Source organism: Pelodiscus sinensis, chromosome 24, assembly GCF_052426305.1.
Source record: "Pelodiscus sinensis isolate ZL-2025 chromosome 24, ASM5242630v1, whole genome shotgun sequence".
Taxonomy (NCBI): domain Eukaryota; kingdom Metazoa; phylum Chordata; order Testudines; family Trionychidae; genus Pelodiscus; species Pelodiscus sinensis.
Window position 1 is genome coordinate 5,927,099 of NC_143075.1, and position 22,547 is coordinate 5,949,645.

General features: G+C 50.2%; 1 protein-coding gene across 3 annotated transcripts in view; it reads left to right on the forward strand.

The window, feature by feature from the left end:
• Positions 1 to 553: 553 nt before the first annotated feature.
• The window catches only part of MMEL1 (membrane metalloendopeptidase like 1), a 75,371-nt gene continuing 53,377 nt past the window's right edge, over positions 554 to 22,547 (forward strand). The window contains exons 1-2 of one of the 3 annotated variants that reach the window (XM_075906222.2): positions 554 to 881; positions 11,839 to 12,002. In XM_075906222.2, coding sequence (XP_075762337.2) covers positions 11,849 to 12,002 — 154 coding nt within the window. In that variant the 5' untranslated portion in view covers positions 554 to 881; positions 11,839 to 11,848. Of the gene's footprint in view, positions 882 to 10,996; positions 11,680 to 11,838; positions 12,003 to 22,547 lie in introns of those variants that run through there. The other 2 variants (XM_014574383.4, XM_075906224.2) reach the window with 2 other exon arrangements.

Here is a 22,547-nt window from a genome sequence, read left to right on the forward strand (position 1 = left end):
GCGGTTCCTGGCTGCTGGTCCAGGGACTCTGCCTGCACTAAACCAGCCGTAAGGAGACTGTGAGGCCTCATAACACAGGAGCGCCATCGCAAGCATCCAGAGCCTAGGAGTCAGACGCTTCTGCCCAGGTGTTTGCTCAGACCATCGTTGGGCACAGAGGCAGCCGGGGAGCTGGCATGCAGGTCCCGATCCAAACGTGAGGCTCTGCTGGGTGCAGGGTTGGGAGTCCAGGTTGCTCTCCAGTCAGGAGTGAACTTGCCAGAAACTTGACCCATTCCCTGAATTTCCTCATTCGCAAGGTGGCCAAGCCTCATTTCCGTGAGTGAGAGCAGGACTTTGGTGCCTCCTTCGTCTTGCTCATTGTGTTCCACCGAGCTGGATGCGCGTTTGCTCGCCGGGACTGACAAGTGAGAGCCCGTCGGAGAGGAAGGCTCTTTCCTCATGACTGTTGCCCTGGTCAGCAGGAAACAGGCCAGGGTCACAATGGCAGATCTCGCCTGGCCATGAGCGACTGCACAGAACCCTCCCAGCCTGCATCACAATGGCTAAGGCTTTTGCTGGCTGTGCAATGCCCCACTGAGACTTGCCACACCCAGGGCCCATCTGAGCACCTCCACATCTTCCTCGTCCCCAGCGATGAGAGGGGCATCACGATATGCCAGGGGCTGCTAGCGGTAGAAAAACAGCCCTAGAGCTCTGCCCCGGGTCTCACCACACCCCTCCTGCTCCTGAGTGGATCAGACCAGGCGCACGCCCAAGAGCCAAGCTAGTCACATGTCTCTCCACAGGCTGGGGATGAAGAGTCCAGAGTTCTAACGTCGCCCTTGCACCAGCTCCCTGGGCTCACGGAGGCCAGCAGGGGGCCAGACACGAAACCGGAGGTATTCCATTTTCTCTGTCTCTGAACGTGGGTCTCTGTCTCTGTCTCTGCGGGCTTGGTTGGTTTGGCTTATAGGGATGGAGCCGCCGCAGACACACGGTGTCTTCGGAATGTGTCAAGACTGCACCCCATCGGCTTGCATTAGGAGGCTGGGTTTTACCTTCACAAGGTCCTGTGTGCCCACTTCGCACTCCTTCTGGAGCAGCTGGGCGGCATGGCGGAGTGAGGGACAAGCTCCCGCTGCTGTGATCCACGCAGTGCCCGGAGAGTGCAACTCAGCCCCGTGCCGAGAACCGGTGGGACCCCTGACACCTCAAGGGTCTGTGTACCCTGTGGGGGAGACCCAACACACACCTGGTGCTTGCATGGCTGCTGCTTCGCACTGCTCTCTCGTACGCACACCGGGCAGTCCTGGGCTAATCAGCACCATGCTTAGGGCCTAGTCTGCCCAACCGCGGGCCAGCAAGCTAAGTGACTCAACCTCAGCTACCGAGCTGAAGTCGGCACACTCCGATCTACTCACCACGGTGTCGTCATGGCAGCTGATACTCTCCCCGCGACACCACCTCGGTTTCTTGCTTTGGTGGAATAGGGGCTTTGACAGGAGAGTGCTTCGTGGTCTTCACGGTAAATCGACCTCTGCTGGATCAACCTCTGCCCTTCGATTCAGCAGATAGTGAAGACAGGCCTTTATTTGCTGTGTACAGCACTCAAGCGAGACATGGGCAGTAAGTGAAGGTAGCCCCAGCCCCACTCCCACCATGAGTCACGCCTCTCTCTCCTCTTCCCCTCCCCTCACACACAGTACCATGGGGAGGGCAGGCAACGCATGGCCCCAGCCACCCCGGCCCTGTAGCGTAGGGAGTGCGGGCCGCTCAGGGGCAGCAACACTTCGCCCTCAGTATGCCTGTAGGCGTCCTAGGGGCAGAGTGTGGGTAGGGCCAGGCTGGTAGTTGGGGAAGGCAACGCCTTTCCCTGCCTCACACGCCCACCTCCCATGTGGAGAGGCCTGTTGCTTTATGGATCAATAAAAGGCAAAGTCCTTTCCCCACACTCCACCACTCTTTGGCTACGTCTACACTACACCCCTGTCGGCAAAGGGATGTAAATGAAGCACTTCAAAAGTGCAAATGAAGCGGGGATTTAAATATCCCACGCTTCATTTGCATAATCATGTCATAGCGCTGTTTCAAACAAGTGCCATGTCGAAACTGAAACCGCAGTGTAGACGTGTTTTTTTCGACAACAGGGCGATTTTTCGAAAGATCTTGTACTCCTGAAGAGTACAAGATCTTGTACTTCTGAACCCTTTCCTGACTCCTGAGGAGTACAAGATCTTTCGAAAAATCGCCCCGTTGTCGGAAAAAACGCATCTAAACTGCGGTTTCACTTTCGCACCATGAAGTGATTATGCAAATGAAACACAGGATATTTAAATCCCCGCTTCATTTGCGCTTTCGAAGTGCTTCATTTACATCCCTTTGCCAACAGAGGGGTGTAGTGTAAACGTAGCCTGAGAGTCTGACACAGATGCCCTTAGGGCACAATGGTCCATGGTGCTCTACAAGAAAGCCCAACATGCCCCAGTCTGTCTAGCTGCATTTGGGGTCTTCTGGGACCCAAGAGACAGGTTCTTCAGTTGAAAAATCTCTTTTCTGGAGACTCGGTGCCATGGTGAAAATGGCCCCAATCAAAAGACAATGAGGATTCCTGCAGCACCTTAAAGACTAACAGATTTATTTGGGTATCATCTTTCATGGGTAAAATCTGCTGCGCCGGACATATGGAGTCTTGAGGTCCCTTCCAGCATGACATTTCTCTGAGTCCATGAGCAGGTCTCCACTTAATAAATCTGTGACTCTTTAAGGGGCCATTGGACTCCTCGTCATTTTTGCAGAGCCAGACTAGCCTGGCAACTAACCCGGCGACCCCTCCATTAAAAATGACCCCGCTGAGACTCATCACCAAAAAAACCAGTAGCCTACCTGCTCAGGGCCCAGCCACTCCAAGCCAACCATAGTAGGAGGCTATATTGTGAACTGTATGTAATCTTTTCATTGTGTGCGCTCCATATTTCATCTAACACATGACTACAAAGCCCCTTCTATTCATTAAGAAAGCCCAGAAAAAAGCATCCTTTCAGAACAGCACCATGCAGACTGCCGTCCCCTTGCCTTTCCGCTGAAATAGCCCTGGAAATCATGTAGAGAATGGGACCAAAAACACAATTTCCAGTCAGAGAAAACTTCACCCGGCACTGCCATTGCTAGAAAAGAAAAACTCCCGGCAGAATTGTTCCTTAACAGCTTTTAACCTTAGTGGTTTTGATTTTATGAGATGAATTGCAGATGGTCTAGACCAGCAGTCACATGACTGGCGTTCTAGTATAGCCTCCACCAAAGACGTTCTCTTTCCTCCTTCTCTTGGGAAAGTTACAGCCGTTCTCTCTGCCTGGTTTCCCCACCTGTAACAACAGGAGAATGATACTACATTGCTTTCATCAAGTGCTTTGAGATCTATGGGAGCCGTATAAGAGTTTAGTGCCACTCACGGTGAACTATATTCCTTGTGACCTTTGTTGCAGTCTGCATCATCTCATCCTCTTTGCCATAAAAGCCATTCAATAATATTGACACTTTGACAGAGGCCAAAATAAGTCCTCTCCTTCAGAAGCAATGAACAGAACAGGGAGATCATGGCTCTGTTTGAGAACTGTCAGAAAGACCAATTACCCTGTGCTAATGAGCACACAGATGTTGCTCAAGATCAACAGCATTAATGATTCTGCAAAAGTGTCCTTTACAGTTTCTGAACCCTTTCCTGACACACAAGAAAAAGGAAGCTCTCCCACTCTTATTTTAAAGAAAACAATTGAAGACCTTGAGTACCAGATTTCCCCAACATGAAGAGAAACAGCTGGTAAAAATCAAGGGACAGGCTATCTTCAGTCAAAATCAGGACCCCTCGGTACCTATTAACTAAGTCTTCCTTGATTAATGTCATAGTTAACAACAAGGCAAATCCCTAATACAAACAGAAGCTGTATTCTGTCCGAATCAAAAGGTGCAAATAACCATAACAGGGTCCGTTCTTACTGGTGCAAGCCTTAATAAATATATTGATTTGTATCATTATTGAAGATAGATAGATAGATAGATAGATAGATAGATAGATAGATAGATAGATAGATAGATAGATAGATAGATAGATAGATAGATAGGCTCCTAATAGCTACATATTATGTGTGAGAATACTTAAATATCTAATTCTGCTCACAGATCGATCTATGCTCACAGCTGCTATTGATTAACGACAGTTCTGTGGGCCTCTGCGGAGGACAGAATTTGTCCATAGTTGCATGAAGCAGCGAGGAAAAATCGTATTTTTGTTATCGTGCCTACTGAATTTCTTCTTATCAGCCAGCTTGAGTTTAAAGCTGCAAAGAGCCCTCTTAAGGATCATCTGTTTCAATTTAGCCACTTGCTGTCTGTATTAGCTGTAATTGCTTCCGTTAAATTATAGACTCTTTTGCTGATGGATTAAGAATGATGATTCATGTTATTGGTCTCAGAGGGGTAGCTGTGTTAATCTGTAACTAAAAAAAACTTTTAAAATAACAATGGTTCTGTATACCTTAAAGATTAACCAAAAAATAGAGAGAGATACAGTATCATGAGCTTTTGTGGGCACAACCCACTTCTTCAGAGGCACAGAGGTTCAAATATGAAGCAGAAAAAGAGGGGAGAGGGGGAAAAAACCCTGTCAATTAAAGTGTCCATGCTAAATGAGGCTAATAAAGTGGGCTGTAAGTGCCCGAAACTTAGCTTTTGATGTCCATTGGGTGTTGAATAGAACAGCCCATCTAGTTCATGCCTTTGTTCAAGCCGTGAGTGATAGTGTCAAATTTGCACTTGAAGGCAAAGTTCTAGTTTATCGGGTAAGATATATTTTAGCCTTATCCCTTTTCGTTCTTAGCTGTTCTCTGTATTCATTGTTCTGTTCAAATGTCTGTGTCAGCAGATTGGTTGCTCACTCATTTGACATATATCTTTTCTAGGGCAGGTCTACGCTGCGGGGGCAATGCCGGCCTAAGGTATGCTACTCTAGCTATGTGAATAACATAGCTGGAGTTGACATACCCTTAAGTCAAGTTGCTGCCCAGTTTCCACTGCAGGAATCAATGGGAGAAACTCTCCTTTTGACTTCCCTTATGCTTCTTGTTCTGGTGGAGTACTGGAGTCGATGAGAGGGCAATCGGCCATTGATTTAGCATGTCTTTACTAGACCCATTAAATCAACCACCGGGGGATCGATTGCCACAGCGATGAGCTCCCAGTAAGTGTTGAACTGCCCATAGACTCATAGAAAAATCATGCTGAAAGCAACCTCAAAAGGCCAACTCCAGGCCCCTGCCCTGACGTAGGACCAAGTAAACCTAGACCATCCCTGACAGGGACATTTGTCCAGCATGTTCTTTAAAACCTCCACTAGCAGGCATTCCACATCCCCTTTAGGAGGCCTATTCCAGCCCATAACTACCCTCATCGTTAGAAAGTTTTTTTCCTACATCTCCATTGCTGCACATTAAGCCCATTATTGCTGGTCCTACTTTCATAGGGAACAACTGATCACCATCCTCTTTATAACGTTCCTTAATGTATTTGAAGTTTGTTATCCACCCTCCAATCTTCTTTTCTCAAGACTAACCATGCTCAGTTTTTTTAAAACCTGTCCTTATAGGCCCAGTTTTCAAAACCCTTCATTATTTTTCATTCTCTGCTCTGGACTCTCTCCAATGTATCCACATCTTTTCTAACATGTGGTGCCCAGAATTGGCCACCATGGTTCAGCTGAGGCCTCAGTTGTGCAGCTAGAGTGGGACAACTACCTCCCGTGACCTACATACAAGACACTTGTTAATTCAACCCAGAATATTAGCCTTTGTCTTCAATCCTATCCCATTGTGTGCTCATATTCAATTTGTGGTCCACTGTAACTCCTGGATCCTTTCAGCAGTGAAGGTTGAACCTCTCTAGTCCAGGACTCTCTAGTCTGGCAACATCCATGGTCCGGCATTAATTATCTGGATCCCCGTTTATCATGGGTGTAGTCAAGTTTCCCGTGGTCCCATAAAGTTTGTTTACAGTCACCAGTCCTGGCTCTCAGTGCTCTGTGCTGTGATTTACCTCTAAAAGACCCCTGAATGTCTTCTGAGAGCCCAGGAAGTGTTGGTAATGCTGCTAGGCAAATTCTCTGGTTTGGCACCAGTCAGGTTCTGAGGGTGCCATACTAGAGACGTTCAACCTATACTACCATCTCACCAAGTACTGCTCATTTTGTGACTGTGCCTTTGATTTGTCCTTCCTAAGTGACGTTCTTTGCACTTGTCGTGTTAATTTTGATTTTATTGATTTCAGACCAAGGCATTTTGAATTCTACTCCTGTTCTCCCAAGTGCTTTCAACCCCTCCCAACTTGGCGTCATCCACAAATGTTATAAGCATGCGCTCCATGCATATATTGGTATTTTAATTACCACCCTAATTTAAATCAGCCTCAATATTAGTTCTGTCATATAATGAACCTTAACCAAGGCAAATGTGCACACGGAAATGAAAAATACGTTTTTCTAGAAAAGTACCCTTAGGACATACACAGTGGTTGCCATTAAGTCTATTGTCAGATTTGTTTGAGAAAAAAAGTCAGAGTTGCTTGACATTCTCTACAGTTCCCTATAGAAAATACTGCAGACAGGCAGGTAACATGTCGTTCACTAAGACAATTAATTGCAGGCGTTTATCACAGATGTTCCCCATCCAAGCTCTGACCAAGAATAGCCTCTTTAGCTACTAAGATCTGACTAGATGATCACACTAACGGGCTCAGGCTACAAGGATAATTCTGAAAAAAGGTGGCAAGTCTCAGAGGGGTCGCAGGGTTAGTCTGTATCTGTAAAAACAAAGAGTCCTGTGGCACCTCAAAAACTAACACATTTATTTGGGCATCAGCTTCTGTGGGTAACAACCACTTTGCCAGATGTGCAGAGACACATTTAACACAGTGGTTATGCCCAAATAAATCATCTTTAAGGTGCCACAGGGCTCCTCTTTTTTTTAAGTCATATTTATAGACCCTCAAAGTATCCCTGTCTGTAAATGCGCAGATTTTAATCTGTGGAAAGTGTGGTAGGTGGGCTAGAAATGGCAGAATTGAAGGTTGCAAAAATGTCACGTGAAACAAACTGGAGGATGAAATTGCTTTAGAGGTCAGTTCGGAGATACACTTGCAACATCATGTCCCCAAGCCAGCCTTCTCCCTTTGAACTCAGTGGCAAAATTCCTTTGGACTTCAATAAGCGTGGGAGCTGTAGTGACTGCCTATTTCATGAACAGCGTAAATAGAAGCACAAACTATACATGACTCCTGACTACGCGGTCTAAAGTTCTGGCTGGCCTGAGAGCTTTGGACTCAAGTTCTCTAACACCGTGGATACAGACAACGTATGTTGCCTGTTGGGGAAAGGCACCAGAGAGACTCCTGAAAGCACCCGGCTTCATGCCAGTAGAAGGAACTGGTAGGCAGAATGCTTTTTGTGACTCAAGTTTTCTGAGAATGAGACCTGAAACCTTTCTAGGAAGATCTTGCTAGCTATGCTGTGGGCAAGACCCGAGAAGTCGTTCTTCTGCTCTTCTCTGCGCTGGTTAGGCCTCAATTGGAGCATTGTGTCCAGTTCTGGGCACCGCATTTCAAGAAAGAAGTGGCAGGGCTTGGCTCCACAAGAGGGGGAGGTTTCTGAAGGGGAGGGGCCTTGGGCAGAAGAGGCGGGGTTGGGGCTTGCCTTCTCCAGCTGTGTCTTCATCTGCTGCTCGTAATTCCCAGAGGGCCAGGGAAGACCTGTCCATTACCACCCCCAAGCTCCTCCCTTCCTGCCATCACCCCGCCCTCTCTCTGAAGATGCAGCTCTGGGGATCACCGCAGGGAGGGGGCCTGGTCTTTCAGCAGCAGTTGTGCTCCCTCCTCCCCCCCGCATGCCCCATGGCTGCAGGAGCCGGGGAACGGGCAGGGCTTGGGGGCCAATAGCGCACAGGCCTCCCCTGGCCCACTGGGCGTCTTGGGCGACAGCCCGGCTGGGGAAGGCAAGCCACAGCCCTGCCCCCTTCTGCCCAAGGCCCCGCCCCTTCAGCAACCTCTCCCTGCCCCATGGAGCCAAGCCCACTGGAGTCCCAGGCCAGACTGTGCAATTCTTGAGAGTGGGCATGGTCCATGGGCTGGGAGCTAGAGACCCTGGGCTCTGGTGAGGTGCCTTGGTAGATAGACCTGCCTTGCCCGTTACGTTCTGCTGCAACAATGAAACGGCTGGGGGGGAAGGGAAAGCTTGTGCGTGAGGGAGACAAGCCCACTTCTTCAGACCCGTATTCAAAGCTCAGTGCTGCAGCGCGGCTTCCCTCCGTAAGTGGGTCTCTCGCTCACAGGCCTCCAGGATCCGGAAGTGGGTCAGGTTTCCAAACAGCCCCCCAGTTTGATCTTTCATCAGGCCCATCTCTGCTAACAGAGGTTAACTGCAGAGTAGGCCCCACTCCTCCCTACAGAAGGCCTAGATGTGAGGTAAACCAGATGCATAAGCTGATGGGTTTGAGGGCAAGAGCCTGTTTCTTTCATCCTAGGCTACAACTCGGTAACAAATTGCCCTCAGGCACTCTCATAGGACTGAGGGTGCTTATGTAAGTGCCAGGTAGATTTGAACCTGGATCTTTCAGAGTTTAGTGTAGGAGCCTCTACTGCTTGGCTGTGTCTAGACTGGCAAGTTTTTCCGGAAAATCAGCCGCTTTTCCAGAAAAACTTGCCAGCTGTCTACACTGGCCGCTTGAATTTCTGCAAAAGCACTGACTTCCTACTGTAAGAAATCAGTGCTTCTTGCGGAAATACTATGCTGCTCCCGTTCGGGCAAAAGTCCTTTTGCGCAAAACTTTTGCACAAAAGGGCCAGTGTAGACAGCTCAGCTTTGTTTTCGGCTAAAAAGCCCCGATCACAAAAATGGCGATCGGGGCTTTTTTGCGGAAAAGCGCGTCCAGATTGGCATGGACGCTTTTCCGCAAAAAGTGCTTTTGCGGAAAAGCGCCCTGCCAATCTAGACGCTCTTTTCCGAAATGATTTTTACGGAAAACTTTTCCGTTAAAAACATTTCCGGAAAATTATGCCTGTCTAGACATAGCCCTTAAGTTATACAGCCAGCTAGCTCTCAGCTTAGGCTGTAGAGCTCTTAAGTGGTCTGAGTGCCACAACATGGGACAGTGAACCACACTCGGTATGTGGGTTACACTTATCTAACCTTGCAGGAAATTGTACCTTATCTTCAACACAGCTGTGTACTTATTGCTATTTCAGGGGCTGGGGAACCCTTGGTGAAATAGGTGGGCATTACTGGCAGCCCTTCACTATACACGTAAGAAGCAATTGAGCATCTTTTGGAAGTAGACAGCTGAAAGAATAGGCGCCTCCCCCTTCCAAAACACAGGCCCCACACAAGGACAGGAGCTGAGCTGTGTGCGTCAGTGCGGGCTGAAAGCAAATCCAGGGGGCTGAGGGACATGTGGCGGAGCTGCGTGTGTGTGCGCGTGTCTCTGTCTGAAAAAGAGGCAGGGCAGCCGCTAAGACACATGACAGAAGTGAGCAGAGACGGCAGCAGAAAACCAACCCCCGCCCGAGAAGCGCTTGTCACGGGAGCTGACAAGGAAGCCAAGAGGCTGCTTTCCGGGCGAGCATGCTGGCTGGGAAAAGGGGCGCGCCACAGGGAACCGCTGCCTCGGGGGTGATGCCTGCGGTGTTCAGGGAAACAGGACTTTGCGCTTTCTGTGCCGTGAAGGGATACCCGACTCCGTCCCCAAGTTCCCCTTCCCATGGAAACCATCGGCCAGACCCCCAGTACCTGCTCACCACTTGGGCCCAAAGGGGCAACAACCGCAAGGTTAGCAGGCTATTAACCCTGGCAATGACCTGCCCCGGGCCCTGAGGGGAAACCACATGCCTAGCTGCCCTCTCCTTTGGACCCCCCGTGCCTCAAGGCCTTGCCAAAGGCAGCGGAGTAAGGAGCTCCGGGCCCTTCAGAAGAGGTGCTGGACGAGTGGGTGAGATTCTGTGGCCTGCACTGTGCAGGGGGTCAGACTAGATGATCAGAATGGTCCCTTCTGACCTTAAAGTCTATGAGTCTATGAGCGTGTCTCGGGGGATGCTGAGAGCCACTGAACCAAACTGCACACCCTGTGTGTGAGGGAAGCCACTTCGAGCCAGAGAGTGCAGCAGCCAGGCCCGCCGGGGGAGGGGAGCAAAGGGGGTAATCACCTTGGGGCCTGGTGACTCAAAGGGGCCTTGGGGTCCCGGATGCGGCTGCTGTTACTGCGGCAACAGCAGCCGCCAGAGCCCCGGGCCCAAATCATGGCTGGAGCTCTGCACTGCACACTCTGGGCAGCTCTAGGGGCTGGGACCATGGTGCACCATGCTGAGGGGGGGCTGGCTGTCCCTGCCTCACTCCTTCCACCTTAGTCCCTGCCCCTTCCAAGAGTGCGGACATGGGACCCCTCCCCTTGCCCAGGGGCCCATGGAGGGTGCTGGCTCCCCTGGGAGCAACACCCCTTGGCTAGCATCTGTGCTTCACAGGGGTGGGGAACCTTTTGGGGGTCGGAGGGGGCGCTGACCTACAGAAAAATCAGTGGGGGGGGGGCAGCACCTGAACTCGCACTGACGTGGCCCCTGACTGAGAAGGAGAAAGACCCTCCCCACATTCCCCTCGCACACCAGAGCCTGGGGGGCCCACGCTAGTAGATGTGTGTGTTCCAGCCCCATGGTGGGGCGGCGGGGGAGGGGGCTGAATCACCAGTGCCGGCTCCCCAGTGCTGAAAGGGAGCTCTGAGCCTTGGTCCAGGTAAACTGGGGGCCGCATCCGGCCCGCGGGCCTGAAGTTCCCCACCCCGATAAATCAAAGTGTTTTCAAAGCAAAGAGTTCCGCTGCCTGCGGCGCCCAGAAGCAGCCGGGTCGGAGAGGGGCTGCCGCCTCTGCGCGGAACATCGCTTGGCTTCCCGGCCCAGAGCCCCGCACCACCCACCCCGGGGCAGCAAAGGCCAGCGGGTGCCTGGGGAGCGCGGGGGCACTGCGCAGAGCCCGCGGCAGGCGGTGCGTCTCGGGCGGCTAGCGCGCACGGTGCCAGAGCGCACAGCCTGCCCCCGCTCTCCGCAGCGCACGCCCTCCTCCCCCCGGGCCGCGCGGGGTCGGGCGCAGGCAGCGCGGAGCAGCAGCCGGCCGGGCTGGGAAGTTTGGGAATGGCTCTGGGAAGGCCGAGAAGCGGGAGGTTGGAAGCCCTCGCGCCCCAGCCGGCTGGCCAGCCTGGAGCGGCGGATTCCTCAGCCGCCTGCCCGGCGAGGAGCGCAGCCAGCCCCGCGAAGGCTCTGGCACCTGGAGGCATCGCTTGGGGAGTCCACGTCTTCTAGCGGAGCCTCCCAGCGCTGCCTGCTTCCCCCGGGGAAAGTTCGCCGAGGAGCCGCACGCCGCGGATCGGAGGGGTGGAGGGGGGCGTCTCTCGCCCACCTTCCCCGTTGGGGGGGAAGGGACTGGACCAGCCTGATCATGAGATTCGCCAAACAGCCCCCAAACGAGGATTCTTAAGACGCTCCCCCATCCCCTCCCCCCAGACCGGGGCTGCGGAGGGAAGCCCCCAGACGCACACTCCGAGCCCCGGCTGTGCTGCAGACACTGAAGATGGAGAGCGACGTGGGGAAATCTGTGGACGACCAAATGGATAAGTACATGTAACCATGCCGTGCCTGGTCCCCCTCCCCGCCCGCCCCTGCGGGGATGCTCTGTGCCCCCTCTCCTCTGAGCAAGCATGGATCTCCCTCTCCCGCACCCGCCCGGTGACTTGCCTGGCGCTATGAATGTCTGATCCTCCCTCACCCCTCCCGTTTCAGAGTTACAATCATGGGGAAGTCGGAAAGCCAAATGGATATCGTGGAGAAATCGACCAAATCCGGGAAGAAATCCTGGAGCTTCGTGACCGTCGGTCTGTCCGTCCTGCTGCTGCTCATGGCCTGCGCCGTGGTGGCCCTGGTGGTCCTGTATGCCAGCCATCGAGGTAAGGAACCGGCCGCTGGCTCCCTTCCCCAGCCCCTCGGTCCGCACACGCAGCGGAGTCCTCTCTGCAGCCCTGCATCGAAAAACGGGAGGGAAGGTGCAATCGCTTCTCTCGGGGAGCCTCTGGCTTCACCCCTCTGCCTTGCTCTGCGCTCACGAACGGAGACGTGTATCTCCGTAGACACCTGCTGGGCCTTACACCTGTGCAGGGCGAGAGGCGGCTGCGGGATTCCAAAGCAGCCGCACGAAATGCGTCTCGGGCTGCCCGGGCACCGCGGGGGCGTTGTGTGTGCGCGTTTCTAGAGCGGGGGCGCGTGTAAATTCTCACCCTGAGTATGTGGGGCGCTTTGTGAGAGCCCGGGCGGTAAATTCCTCCTAGAAGTTTGAAAGCAACCGCTGCCTCGCAGAGCTACCTGGGGACTGGTGTGTGTCCGCGGAAAAGCTGCTCTGAGCGATGCTTTGCCAGGGAGGGACCATCCAGGCGGGCGCTAGGGCTGCTCGAACTGTAGGAGCGATGGATTCAGTGACTTTCACCTGAGCATTGTGCCAAGGGTTTCCAGGAACGTTGCCTGCATGCATGAAATGGGCAGTGTCCCCCTGCTCAGCGGGTTTCACAGGCACCTCGATTGCAAAACGATTTTTTCTGACGTGTTCCTCTAAGCAAGGCTGGCAGGATTTCTAGCACTACCTGCCTCCTGGGTCCTGGCCTGACTGCCTTTGGGTTTCAGAGCTGTGTTGAGATCCTTGAGAATGAAATCAACCCATTGTAAGGTCAACACCCAAGCCAGGCAGGGTTTCTTCTCCATGCGTTGGGCCTGCAGTCCCAACCTGCAGTGAGGGGCGCTCTTCGGTCCTCCAGCGCTGCCCCTTTGCAACTAGCAATTCGTGAAAAAAAACACCTTTTGTTGTGATTTGGATCCTTCTTCCACTCTCAAAGGAATGGTATCAGCACTGGTGACAATGCTGGCCAGAGCCCCGTAGCATCTGACACCCCTCATGTGCCGCAGAAAGTTGCTCGTATTTAATCTGTTAGAGATGTGAGCAAAAAAATATCCCAGGCTTTGTGTGCTGTTGAGTAAAAACTCAGGCAGGAGTATCGTGGCTAATCTGGCCTGCTTCCACCTGGACAACCTTGGGGGCGCTGGGAAAGCTTTCTCCGGACCCAGAGCCGAGTTTTGGGGGGGTTAATTCTCTCCTTGGACGTGTGGGGAGCAGGAGTTGCTCGGGTCTGGCCTCCGGAGTTAAATGCAGTTTGGACAGAGTGTGCATGCGGGAAGCAAGAACGTTCCCTTTCTATTTACTTGTTTTGTGTTAATTGCACACAGGCGAAGGCTGGGAAGGGGAACAGGGTCCTAGCTCTCCAATTAAAAGCTGGGTGGGTGCACAGATTCACAGTCCCGGCCAAATACAGTCTTCATCAAAATGACACTTCCCTGGACATGCTCCTTTCAGGAAATACTATTTGAACCAGCTGCAAAATGCACAGGATTGGAAGGCGCCTTGTTCCTTAGCGATGGTGCAAAACATTGCCGCTTACACAGCACTGTGACCACCCTGGTTTGGGTAAACACTGAAGAATCTTTTCACAAGAGACCTGGGGGATTTTTGACCTCGGTAGAAGCCTGTTATAGCCCCACTGACCAGTGTGAGTAAGTCCGAAAGCAGAGGAAAGAGAGAAGAGCAGAATGTTCTTGGGAGGAGGGCAGAGAGGGAGGAAAACAAATGGGAAACCACATCCTTTGTTCCAAATAGGCCTGTGTCCTTTACATGGTCTTTCCCATGTGTTACCTTCCCAAAGGATCAACCTCTGAGACACTCTCATAGCTTGAGAGTTTTTGCACAACTGCAAAAATTCCAGCTTTCCCCTCCCCATCATCCAAAGGATTTTGGTCCCCAAGGCATCCTAGCATTGACCCTTCCATAACCAAGAATGTCAAGCCACAATGAACCTTTACAAAAATATTCATGATATTTCAACAAAAAAAGTCTAATTCTACCACTATTGCCAACCCCAAATGGCTCGAAATTCATTTTTTTAATTGCCTTCTTGTTTCAGAGCTGTCAGGGTGCTCCCAGGTAATGTTTCTCCATAATCTGAAGAGTTAATATTATGATAATGTATTCATTCACTGTATTGCCGTAACACCTGGCACCCAATGTTCCCTCCATGGTTTTCCATCCATGGGTGGAATACATTTTGTTCTGTGCACCAAGGCATGTGCAGATGTGCACCCACTAATAGAAACACATGCTACTGGCTGTGTGAGGCTGCAGGTGCTCTGGTAATCAAGTGAGCAGGCATTTAAATCTCTTCTGGGCTGCTGCCCAAGCGCTCAGCTTACAAGGAACGCTGCTAGCACCCTATTGGGCTAGGCACTGTACTTACAGAGAACACAAAGACAGTCCCTGCACTGCAACACTTAGAAAGGTAGGCCAGGTCTAGACTAAAAGGGAAGGTTGAATCAAGATATGCAACTCCAGTTCTGTTAATTATGTAGCTGGAGTTCACCTACCTTGATTTGAGTTTCCCCACCATTCCCACAGCGGGAGACTGACAGAAGCAAATGTTCCTGTTGGCTTCTCTAACTGCTCACACGAGCAGGAGTACTGGCTGCCAACAGGAGTGCCCTCTGAGTTCAATTTAGAGGGTCTTAACTAGACCTGCTAAATTGAACTCCAGAAGATCAATCACGGCAGCATTGATTTGATACAGTCTCCCACAATATTCTTGCCAGCAAGTTAAGGGATTGTGGATTGGATAAATGGACGGTAAGATGGATAGAAAGATGGCTAGAAGGCCAGGCCCAGCGGGTAGTGATCAATGGCTCGATGTCAGGATGGCGGTCGGTTTCTAGCGGAGTGCCCCAAGGTTCGGTTCTAGGACCGGTTTTGTTCAATATCTTTATTAATGATCTGGATGAGGGGATGGATCGCACCCTCAGCAAGTTTGCAGATGACACTAAGCTGGGGGGAGAGGTAGATATGCTTAAGGGCAGAGATAGGGTACAGAATGACTTAGACAAATTGGAGGATTGCGCCACAAGAAATCTGATGAGGTTCAACAAGGACAAGTGTAGAGTCCTGCACTTGGGACGGAAGAATCGCAAGCATAGTTACAAGCTGGGGACCAACCGGTTAAGTAGTAGTTCTGCAGAAAAGGACCTGGGGGTTACAGTGGATGAGAAGCTGGATATGAGTCAACAGTGTGCCCTTGTAGCCAAGAAGGCTAATGGCATATTAGGTTGCATTAAGAGGAGCATTGCCAGCAGATCCAGAGATGTCATCATTCCCCTTTATTCGGCTTTGATGAGACCGCATCTGGAGTATTGTGTCCAGTTCTGGGCCCCCCACTACAAAAAGGATGTGGACGCATTGGAGAGGGTCCAGCGGAGGGCAACCAAAATGATTAGGGGGCTGGAGCATATGACTTATGAGGAGAGGCTGAGGGACTTGGGTCTATTTAGTCTGCAGAAGCGAAGAGTGAGGGGGGATTTGATAGCAGCCTTCAACTTCCTGAAGGGAGGTTCCAAAGAGGATGGAGAGAGGCTGTTCTCAGTAGTGACAGATGGCAGAACAAGGAGCAATGGTCTCAAGTTGTGGTGGGAGAGGTCCAGGTTGGATATTAGGAAAAACTATTTCACTAGGAGGGTGGTGAAACACTGGAATGGGTTACCTAGAGAAGTAGTGGAGTCTCCATCCCTAGAGGTGTTTAAGTCTCAACTTGACAAAGCCCTGGCCGGGTTGATTTAGTTGGAATTGGTCCTGCCTAGAGCAGGGGGCTGGACTTGATGACCTTCTGAGGTCTCTTCCAGTTCTATGATTCTATGATTCTATGATTTTCCCCTTAGTGAAGATATGGCCTATGGTCAGCTCTAGAATGACACAAGGTGGATGAATATACAGCATCTGCTAATTCTTGCTTGAATGTATAATTTCACTTCCTTCAGCTGTGCCCTAAGATAGCTTGTGTTTGCTTGTTAAGTATATTCACCTGTCAAAGGCCTGCTAAGTTGCACCACTTAACTCCCATTTAAAACAGTGTCCCAGTCCTGTCTGCAGAGAGATGAATTGCAGACATTTGTGGAACCAAGTTTTATCCACCTCTATTTGCCACGGAGAGATAATTTCCAAAACATCTATGGGGCATGAATTTTAAATATGCATGCACAGGTATTTAGGCCATAAGTGCTTGCAAAGTCACCTAACACGGTTATAAAAATAATGACCAGTTGCAACTAACCAATACAGCATGTATATAGAATATCCAACAGTTGCCTAGAGCAGCCTATAACCAGCCAATAGATTTTTAAATATTTGTAAACAGAGCAGCAACATTCTAAAATGAGAACTGTGTGGGAAACAAATTCAGATAAAATGCTGATAGGTGAATGTTGTCGTGCCTGCCAAATGACAACTGCAGGTCTAATTGCTTTAATGTGTGCCATCCACAACCATCTGTAGTCCTTGAAGAAAGGGGGAGCTCACAGGAGGAAGCACTCAGGCAAAGGAAAATTTAAAAAACAAACCCAGAGCACGCGGCCAGAGTCTGCTTTGAACATATCACTGTGTCATTTATAAGTCCTGACAGTTTGTTACTATGTTAAAAGTGAATCCCACTCTAAAGTTCACCTAAGACAAAGGGATTCTTTTCATTGATTCCACTGGGTTTTGGGTTAGATTCCTCTAGAACTTTGACATGTCTCTGATAACAGATGACCTTTGAATCTAGAATAGCTTTTACCCCAATTACATTAAACTGCCTTCTCTCTCTTTGGGGCAGACTCTCGGCGGGTATAAATCAGTGATGCGCTAGTGACATTTTGTCCCTCGAGTTGTCTTTTTGATGGACTATCCCATCCCTGCTCAGGCTCTGACTAATGGCTCACCAGCGGGGCTAAGGGATTCACAGCTGGAGCTGGGTGGCGTTGTTTGGTGAATAGTACATTTGACTCAAAAAAGCATTTTCGGGGCATTGAAACTATTTTCAAATCCAAGTCGGATCGTTTCAACTTAAAAAAGGGGGGAGTGTTGAACTGTTTCAGCAACGCTGTGTGGAAGTGACATTTTGCTTTGAACTGGCTTTTCAAAACGACACCTGAAAGGTTTCGTTTAGCCCCATTTTTATTTTATTTTATTTTTTACTTTTTTGTCTCTGAGAAAAAGCAAAAAAAAAAAATCCACTGTGGCCAGACAATCAGACGTGAACTCGGCTTTATTCACACCATCACCCTAACAGATTGTCCCCAGTGTAATGTCCAAGCCACAGCCTTAACATTAGTATCATAAACATTGGCTCAGGCATGATTCACATTGTGATGTTACTCTTGGCCATTTCAAAGTGCAGCCATCTAAATCTAGCGAGACGTTTGTTTCGGTTTGGCTTTGGGGCATTACAGAAAATGTATTAACCCTTATTATACCAGTAAGTCACCCCAGGTTGGGCATTAACAGCCTCCCGGTATATACTGGGCATTTGTATTTACCAGCTTTAATCGGAGGACATTTAATTAAGAATCTTCATCTAAGTATTTGGTTACAGCTCACACAAGTGTCACAATCCCTTTCCTCATAGTACACCAGTGAAAAGATCTGCCTCGCGTGATAAAAGAGGGGTTTTCTTTCCTGGCAAAGCCAGGCTGGACAATGCAGTATGGAGAGCTTTGCGGTGTAGTCTCGGAGTGTCCATTTCCCACTGCTATTGTTGATTTCAAGTACTCTCCTGTGAGGTTTGGGGAAACAGCAAAGACAAAGCATTGTGTAGAGCATTAGTCGGATTAGTCTGCAAAGGCCCAGTGAGCAGGCTGTGGAGTTAGAGCAGGTGGCATTGGTTATATCACAGAAAGCATTGACTCAGCTTGTTTTTGCCAGGAATTATACAGAGGCATCATTGAGATAATTGATGGAACAAAAGAACCACTTTGGAAGCAAGCTGAGAACCCTTTACGGGCCCTTTTTAGTGATCAGCTTTGGCGGCAAAGTTTTAGAACTCCATGTCTGCTCCAGAGTGCTCACAACAGATCTGTGCTCTCTGCTTCATTCGGCTCAATTAGACTTTCATCGTAAGGTCCATGTTCTGGAGCTACGGAGGCCGATTCTTGCTGATAGAGGCTCGCTCCCAGCCTCTGAATTAAGGATTTTCAGGGCATAACAAAATAACCTGCCATTTGGTGCAATCTGGTCCATGGGAAATGATGGAAGAAAACATGGGTGCCAATCTTTTGGGGAAATATTGACCAGTCTATACCTTTGCCCATCACCCTGGCATGGGAGCTCCTTTCAAGGGAAATCAGATGCAGTGGTGAAGTCCTAGCTGAAGGTCTGAAGTCTTCAGCACTTCCGCTTTGTGGGGTCTAAGTTCCATCCAAGATAGTGGTTGTGTTGTGATAGTTTAAAAAAAATACCTATGACTTTTTTCCTGGTTTGTTGGTAGTGTGGCTGGGTGGGATTGGGTGGTAAAAAGGCTGTCTGTGTTGTTACTCTCATCCTTATGCTGGAAAGGCATTTTGAAAAGGATGGTGAGACTCTGGATTTATCTGATCTCGTCTGGAAGTGTGTTCCTTGGCTAGATCCCCTCAAACAAGAACGGGTTGTCCCTAGCTCTCATAGGATTCACCTTGTGCTTTGTGATTGGCTTTGTCCCAGAAAAGCATGTCTACCTCACTGGTCTATAGACTGAAATTCACTCTGGTGCAGCTGGGATGTGATCAATTAGTGGCTTTGAAAACTATGAACTGCTCTAAACGAGTCTCTGAGGGATAGCCATGTTAGTCTGTAACTTTAAAAACAAGGAGTGGTCCCATGGCACCTTAGTCCTGGTCTTCACTCAGGAGTTATTTCAAAATAAGAACATAAGAACGGCCGTACTGGGTCAGACCAAAGGTCCATCTAGCCCAGTATCCTGTCTACCAACAGTGGCCAGCACCAGGTGCCCCAGAGAGGATGGACCGAAGACAGTGATCAAGCGATTTGTCTCCTGCCATCCCTCTCCAGCCTCTGACAGAGGCCAAGGACACCATTTTAGCCCCAACTCTCCTTATTTCAAAATAACAAGAGGAGCGTCCACACGAGCAAGCCTGTTATTTCGAAGTAACGGGATGATTATTTCAAAATCTGTATTCTTGCTTTCCAGGGGGAAAAAGCTTATTTTGAAATAGCTATTTTGGGAATTATTATTTAGAAATAAATTATTTTGAAATAATTTCCTAGTGTAGACATGCCCCTAGAGACAACAAAGGATAGGATCATGAGCTTTTGTGGGTAAAATCCACTTCATCAGATGTTAACAAGCGTTCTACAATTGACAGGGAACTGTTTCTGCTGTTATATATATCTTGGATTCTATAATTCCACTCCAGCTCATCTGATGAAGTGGGTTTTACCCACAAAAGCTCATGACCCCATACCTTTGTTAGTCTCTAAGGTGCCATGGGACTGCTCGTTGATCTGAACGGGTGAGTGATTTGAGCTACAAATCCTGGCCATTTAGCTCCATAGTTAAGATTTATCATGTTATGAAGATTCAGTAGTGGCTTTTTCCAACTTGGGATCTGAGTTCAGACCCCGTTCCAATTCCCGGAGGCACCTAGACACAGTTCCTGTCCAAAACTAGCTGTTTATCTGAACTTTGGGGTTAGATTTTAGTGGTGTTACCGAGCAACGAAATAACAGAGTTCTTTTGAGGCCAACACCGCAACTAGTCGGTTAGAGGTTGGTAAACATGTGCTGAGGGCAGAACACTTCCAACTGAAAAGAAATAATTGATCTGAAAAAAGGCGCGTATCTGAGTCCAGACATAGGGCCCAATCCTGCCAAGGGATAAGTCTCCTCCACTCCTCCTGCAGGATCTGGCTACTTGATGCTAAGAAGCTATGACTGGAGCATAAAAATGATCAGACAGTGAGTGGACAGAGACGCCAGATAACATTGGTATAATCAAGACAGAGACAAGTTTTTGTCAGCGCTCTTGTGTTGGATATAACACGAAATCAAATGTCATTGGATAAAAGGCAGAGTAGTGTGACTGCAATTACATACCTAGCTGTGAAGTTCTGCTTTTCTTTTGTAGATCTCAAAACACTTCCCAGAGAAGTTCAGAATCATTATCCCCAATGTACCGATAGGGAAACTGAGGGCACAGAGACATGCCAGGACTTGCCCAAGAATCACTCGGGCAATGGTACAACCAGCAATAGAACCCAGATCTCCTTAGGCCCAGTCCAATGTCCTATCCACTAGGCATCGCTGCCTTAGTTCTGCCATATGTGGATACAGACACACGTCGACTGTCCAAGATGCATGTCACTTCTATATTATAGGACCACTAGAAGCCCAGCTCAGGTAAAAAAGCAGTGCTTTGATTGTCTCATAAAAAGAAGAAAAGGCGGCTTTCCTTTGAGTTGGCAAAGATGATAGCACTAAAGAAGGTAACCCACAAAAATTGCCAAATGCCAGTAAGTCGTGTATATGATTCGTGCCTTTTATGCTAGAGAGACGTACCTCAGCAGATGCTCCCTTGGCGCAGGCCACTGTGGGGTTGTCATGTGGTTCAGCGTGAGTAGTGGTGTTGACAGCAACAAGCGCGGGTGCACGTCAGCCTGGTCACTCTCTCATCGAGTTTCCAATCCAGGGGACAGCAGCTCTGTATTTCAATGGGCCACTGATAGCTAGGCCAGAGCCAGTCTCTCTTTCTACCTCGCTCTCCATTCCGATCCCGTCAAATCTTTCTGTCCTTCCTCATCGGGCATATTTTGCAATCAAATGCACTTACACTTAGGGACTGTGTCCAGATGTTCAACCTATGTTCCCCTCAGGGGCCACTGTCAGTAAATGCAGGTTTCAGTTGCTTGGAGACAATTATCGGGACTATTTGTTAACTTTTAGCGAAGCACCCCTGAAATCAGTTTCCACCAGCCCACGCCAAGATGCATTTAGTTCTTGTCCTTCCTAGCCATGAGGCTGTCCATCCTCCGGCATGAGGCAGGGACCCGAGTAACTCACCAGCCTGGGCCTGGAGCAATCTATTTTCAAGTCTCAGCGTTGTCCACACTTCTTGTATGAGCCTGGGCCAGGCACTACAGAATCTCTGGGTGCATCTGCGGTGAACAAGCAGCACTCAGCACAACAGAGCCCTGCCCTGAGACAGGGCCCGTAAGTGTTAAAAGACTTAGTAACATGTCAGAGACCCGCCTGAATAGAGTTTTCCTCACAGGATGGTGAGTGACAAGTACAGCTGCACCTCCCGACATCGGGACTCTCTGGTCCCGCAACAGCTGTTGTCCGGCCGTGCCATGGATTAGCTAAGAGCCCAGGTGGCCAGGAGTCAGGCTGCAGAAGGGCCAGCAGCTGGAAACCTGGTGGGACTGGCAGCAGCCCAGCAGCAGAGCTGGGGTCAGGGTCAGGGCAGCCCCGCAAGGAAGCTGTGGTGCGGTAGCCTATCAGGGAAGCTGAGGCGAGGAAAAGGGAGCCATGGCAACCCCACAGGGAAACTGGCACCACAGCAGCCTGGCACGGGAGCCGGGGCCGCAGCTGCCTGACAGGGAATGGGCGCCGTGGCAACCCGGCAGCCAGCCGAACTGGGGCCAGCAGCAGGCAGCCTGGCCAGAGCCGGCAGCAGGGTGACCAGCCAGAGCCGGAAGCGGAGCAGGTGGCGGGTTAGGGAGCCGGTGGCAGGGGACCTCCCCTGGTCTGGCCCATCCCCTCATTCAGGACCAGTCAGGTTCCAAGGGTGCTGGACCAAGGAAGTCCAACCTGTAGGCGCCCAGGGGAGGCATTTTATCATACAGGCTGCTCTGGCCACAGAAAGGTGAGGAGAAACTGGCAGATGCAGCAGACAGAGAGGTGTGGGAAAGTGGTGCCGGGACACACAGGACTGACAAGAGACTGGGCTGGGCCCTGGGATGAGCTGGCTCTGGGTCCCCTGAAAGGGGTGGGGTCTGGGGCAGAAGGAGCAGGACTGGGACCCGGCCCCTCCTCCCCTTTCAGTGCTGCTGAGGCCACTGGGCGCACACTGTCGGGGGCTCCAGAAGCAATTTAAAGGGCTCAAGACTCTAGCTGGTGCCAACGCCAAGGTAGAAGCAGTGGTGGCCTGGACCCCAGGACCTTTTAAATCACCAGGCCCCAGGCCAAATGAAATTAATAGGTAGCAAGTTTAAAACTAATAAGCGAAAGTTCTTCACACAGCGCATAGTCAACCTGTGGAACTCCTTGCCGCAGGAGGCTGTGAAGGCTGGAACTATAACAGAGTTTAAAGAGAAGCTAGATAAATTCATGGAGGTCAGGGCCATAAAAGGCTATTAGCCGGGGGTAGGAATGGTGTCCCTGGCCTCTGTTTGTCAGAGGCTGGAGATGGATGGCAGGAGACAAATTGCTTGATCATTGTCTTTGGTCCACCCCCTCTGGGGCACCTGGTGCTGGCCACTGTCGGCAGACAGGATACTGGGCTAGATGGACCTTTGGTCTGATCCAGTACGGCCGTTCTTATGTTCTTATGCCAGCTGCCTCCTTAACCCCCTGCCCACTATTGCCAATCCTGGACACACAGGTGAGC